Here is a 4,958-nt window from a genome sequence, read left to right as displayed (position 1 = left end):
TCTAATAGTGTGTTGGTCAGACAATACAATACAATACAATGATTTATAGCTTGTCTTTGTTGAATAATACAGAACATAAAGAGCTTTAAAAAAAATAATTGCGTATTAAATCGCAATCGCAATATTGGTAAAAAAAAATCGCAATTAGATTATTTTCCAAAATCGTTCAGCCCTAGTATTGTCAATTGAAACAGAATATTCAGTGAGAAATCATTTATGGCGGGACTTCATTTTATTCATCACAACTTGATTGGATCATGAAAAGGTTATGAAAACGTTTAAATATTCAACAATATCCAAATGAAATAGATTTTTTTTTTTTTTAACTATTTAAATTCAACAAATCAATTCAACTAAACTATCACTATAGCCAAAAATATTGTAAAATATTTAATGCAAAACACATAAAAAATCTAGTTAAAAACACCATGGTATGTTTTCTTCATTGTTTTTAACTATTTTCACAATATTTCACTTTACATTGCCAGTAAAATCATTATAAATATACTTCAAAATTTAAAATATCACCCATTTTTACTAAAATAAATAAATGAATAAATAACTAAATTAAATTAAATCAACTAGCCTAAATCAACTTATGCATTTAATCGTCATGAAAGACCATTCACAATTCATTTAATTTTAACATTATTGTGACACACGATAAGCATTAATTTGAAATAAAATTAATGTCATTTTCAAGTGAAACAGAATATTGAGTAAGAATTTATGGTGGGTCTTAATTTTATTCATCAATATTTGATTGGATCATTAAAATTGTCCACAATTAAGTAAATAGATGGATTTTATAGCAAACATTTTAAATATTCAACAATATTCAGATGAAATGTCCTAAAAGAATCAGTTCAACCAAACCGCCACTATAGCCAAATATAATAAAATGTTTAATGCAAGAACCAAAACACATTAAAAATCTAGTTAAAAATGATCACTGTATGTTTTTTTCCAATGTTCTCAACTATTTTCACAATGTTTAATTTCACATGGCCAGCAAACTCTTTGTAAATATATTTAAATATTCATCATATCACCCATTTTTACTTAAAAAATAAATAAATAAATGATACCCAATATCAACTTATAATGCATTAAATCATCATGATAAACCTTTCACAATTCCTTTAATTTTAACATAAATGTGACATATAATAAACATTCATTTTAATTTTAATTAATGTGGTGTTTTCCACAGAAACAGAATATTCAATAAGAAATCATTTAGGATGGGACCTAATTTTATCCATCACAATTTGATTGGATCATGAAATGTGAGCTAGGATATTATGCAATTATAATACAGTATTTTCACAGCCCCTATCATCCCTTTTAGACCCATATCAGACCATTTATCTTCCATCAAACATCTGCTCACCTCATCGGCCCGCAGCGAGAGCTCACTGGAGTCTGCAGCGTCGTAGTCATACAGCACTTTAGCCTTGCGTGTGCCGCTGGCGGGCGGCTGAACTTCTTCAATCTGCAGAGTGTCTGTTTCCAGCGGAGATGGAGAGTTCAGTGGCAGGAAGGCAGACGGGTCTGTTGGGCTGCCGGCGGGGTGGGAATTCACCTCCAATGAGTGAGGGGATCTTCTGAAAGAGAAAAGATTGATGGAGGAGACACTATGAGGGCTCTGCTGACTAATGTGTTCACTAACAAGACAATAAACTCAAAACTCACATTTCTCCACTGGAACTGCGAGCAGATGGGTGGGGAAAGTAAAACAGGTGTTTATAATAATGACATGTCCTCAGCCTCAGGCCATCCGAGATATAAATGGGTTTGTTTCTTCATCAGATTTGGAGAAATGTAGCATTGTATCACTTGCTCACCAGTGGATCCTCTGCAGTGAATGGGTGCCGTCAGAATGAGAGTCCAAACAGCTGATAAAAACATCACAATAATCCACAAGTAATCCACAGCACTCCAGTCCATCAGTTAACATCTTTTGAAGCCAAAAGCTGCGTTTGTAAGAAACAAATCCATCAATAAGTCATTTTTAACTTTTTACTTTTAACATTTAAATCGTTGCTTCAACCTAAAATATGAGTCCATAATCCATAACATTGCTTTCTCGTCTGAATCAGGATAGAAATATGCTCAGATCAAGCACTGTTTACAAGCCAAAACAGTCCAAAAACGCTCTAAACAAACATGTAGGTGGATTTTGATGTGAGAGACAACAAGAGATGGACTTTTTCACTGGAGGAAGTGTTATTATGGATTATGGACTCTTATTTTAGCCGGAAGCGATGGCTTGAAGTTAAAAACGCCTTAATGATGGATTTGTTTCTTACAAACACGCAGCTTCTGTCTTCTCAAGATGTTAACTGATGGTCTGGAGTGGGATTATTGTGATGTTTTTATCAGCTGTTTGGACTCTCATTCTGACGGCACCCATTCACTGCAGAGGACCCATGGAGAGCGAGTAACGTAATGAAACATTTCTCTAAATCTTTTCCAACTAAAAAACAAATTAATCTACACTTTGGATGACCTGAGGGTGAGTAAATTTTGCATCAAATTTTCATTTTTGCTTGAACTATTCCTTTAAGGTGCACCATGTCATGTTTTCCACTGTAAAATTTTGTAAAGGAAATCTTTCGTTTAATAGGTCACGCTTTAACATTAAGTTTCAGTTGTTAATATTATTTAACTGTATTAGTTAACATGAACGATCAAAGAACAACACAATGTATTAATCCTAATTAATGTGAATTTCAACATTTACCAATACATTTTCCAAATCAAATGCAGTATGTGTAAACATTACAATTGCACAAGATTAATAAATGCTGTAAAAATATATATTGTTCATTTTAGCTAATGCATTAACTATGAGACCTTATTGTAAAATGTTACAATTTAATGCTATATTTTTTATTTTGGAAAAATTATTTGGTGACCCAAATAGCACTTTGCGCATGCATAAGCTAACAGCATGAAATCTGACGCATGCCCACCTGCCCAGCTCTCTCTGCAGCTCCTGCATATACTTGTGACACTGGCTGTAATACATCGCCTGCACTTCCACAAACTCACACAGGCAGCGCAGATGATTCACCTGCGCAGACACAAAAGACGTCCTGTCACTTTAAAACCCACGGCATGCTGTGCAAACACAGACTGCACTTCGTTTGTTTGCATGAGGATAATAGATATTTACGTAGAGTCTTTTAAGTATGATTTAACAATGTTTTGAAATGTTATTCTTTGAATTTCAAAGCATGCATATTGAAGGGTTATTATGAAAGCCTTTAAGGCCATCCTGAAAATGAGGGTTATCAAGTGGCTTGTTTACATAATGTTAACCTATTCAAACATACGCTTCTGCTCGGGTGTGTAGCGTGTGTTAATGCAGCATGCATGTAAACACGACTCACGTGTGTGCTGCTGATGCCCTCCAGGAGGAGTCTGGTGACCTCAGCCTGTCTGTCAAACTCTGTCTGAGCAACACGCAATTCATGCTTCGCCTGCACATGACAGAAAACAAATCCAAAATTGACAAAGGCATAAGCTATATTTGCACTTAAATTACACTTGCAAAAACACTGTTCACACCGAACGCGAGGCGAATATGCGCATCGCGTCACTTGCTCTAGATTACTCGCTGGATGTTTTTAAAAATATCCCGCGAGTAATCAACCATGGTGAGGATAAATACGATCGCTGCTGTGTACTATTGTGGAAGTCCCAAAAAAGACGGAAAGCCAAACGCAGACGTGTCTGGGTTCACAGCACCATACAGAGGCACACACAACTCGGTGAATTTCACCGATTTCTCCAGACGGCTACAATAATGCGCTCCTCCATTTTCTGATACAACCGGACGTGTCAATAAGCTCTTCGGTGATTGGCTTGCGTGAGAACGCGTCGGGCGAATTTTCCACTCGAGTTGAAATTTTTGAACTTGAGCAGAAGACGCGAATGAAGCGAATATCGCGTGTTCGCGGAAAACGTGTTGCGCATTTCGCATCATTCGCGACACCTGGCACGAATTCGCCTATATTCGCGTCTTTGCATTGACTTTGTATGTAATCCACTCGCGCGAATAATTAAATTCGCGTTTGGTGTGAACACACTATAAGACTCTCTTAAGAACAAGTCTAACCAATTTACAGTTAGTAAAGTCAGTCATACTTTTCAGATACAAATTAGACCAATGTACATTTTATATAACTGATTGTTTTATGATTTGTCTTCTTCTACTTACTTTTTTTCAGGCAAAAAATAATTTATTTTGAAATATGCCCATTTTCCCATGAGATTCACCCAAATTTAAATTAAAAGGAACATTACATTTTCGTTTTAGTTAAAGTTTTAGTCATTTTGTTGTGTTTATAATGTTTTTATTAGTTTTTTTGTATTTTGTATCATATTTTCATATGATGCGATTTCAATTTTTCCTTTCTCTTTGTTGAAAGTACTCAGTGAAGGACTATGGTGCTATTGAAAGCACTTAGTTAAGGACTGGGGACACTTGTTAATAAAAAAAAAAAAAGAGAGGAAAGAGGTTCATTTGAAAAAAACGATACTTTCAATAGGATATACAACAAATTTTTTTTTGGTAACTAATCTTTGTTTTGTATGTTTTTTTTATTTATATTTTCTTTGTTTAAAGTATAGGGAGATTGTTAACATGTTATTTCCTCCCTACTCTGTTCACATGGAAGAAGGTTCTTCCGGGTTAAAAATAAGGTTAGCGCATGCACTGGTTCAAAGGTGAGCGCGCGGGTAAAAAGGGGGCGTTTGTTGTAGAGGAACAGTGTTGAACCGTGTTGCTTATGTGAGCGAGGTGATGGAAGGAATAAAGTGCGTTAACTGAGTAAACGTCGTGTTTATTTGATTTAACAGGATGAACTGGTCACTTCAGGCCATGCTACAATATTTTAAATGAAAGTTTTTTTTTTTTTTACACTTTACAATTCTAAAATGTGTTGGTT

The 4,958-nt window shown here is 35.0% G+C and overlaps 1 protein-coding gene across 1 annotated transcript in view; it reads right to left on the bottom strand.

The window, feature by feature from the left end:
- LOC107752999 (endophilin-B2-like) overlaps positions 1-4,958 on the bottom strand; it is a gene marked incomplete at its 5' end in the record, with an annotated part of 27,243 nt that overhangs the window by 2,698 nt on the left and 19,587 nt on the right. Inside the window, 4 exons of the mRNA XM_016569080.1 lie at positions 1,394-1,607; positions 1,696-1,710; positions 2,979-3,079; positions 3,399-3,488. Of these exons, the coding sequence (XP_016424566.1) occupies positions 1,394-1,607; positions 1,696-1,710; positions 2,979-3,079; positions 3,399-3,488 (420 nt within the window). The remainder of the gene's footprint in view (positions 1-1,393; positions 1,608-1,695; positions 1,711-2,978; positions 3,080-3,398; positions 3,489-4,958) is intronic.

Source organism: Sinocyclocheilus rhinocerous, unplaced genomic scaffold (genome assembly GCF_001515625.1).
Source record: "Sinocyclocheilus rhinocerous isolate Xijiao unplaced genomic scaffold, SAMN03320098_v1.1 scaffold951, whole genome shotgun sequence".
Lineage (NCBI taxonomy): Eukaryota > Metazoa > Chordata > Actinopteri > Cypriniformes > Cyprinidae > Sinocyclocheilus > Sinocyclocheilus rhinocerous.
Note: the sequence above shows the minus strand (reverse complement) of the source record. Positions and strands in the feature narration are given on the sequence as shown.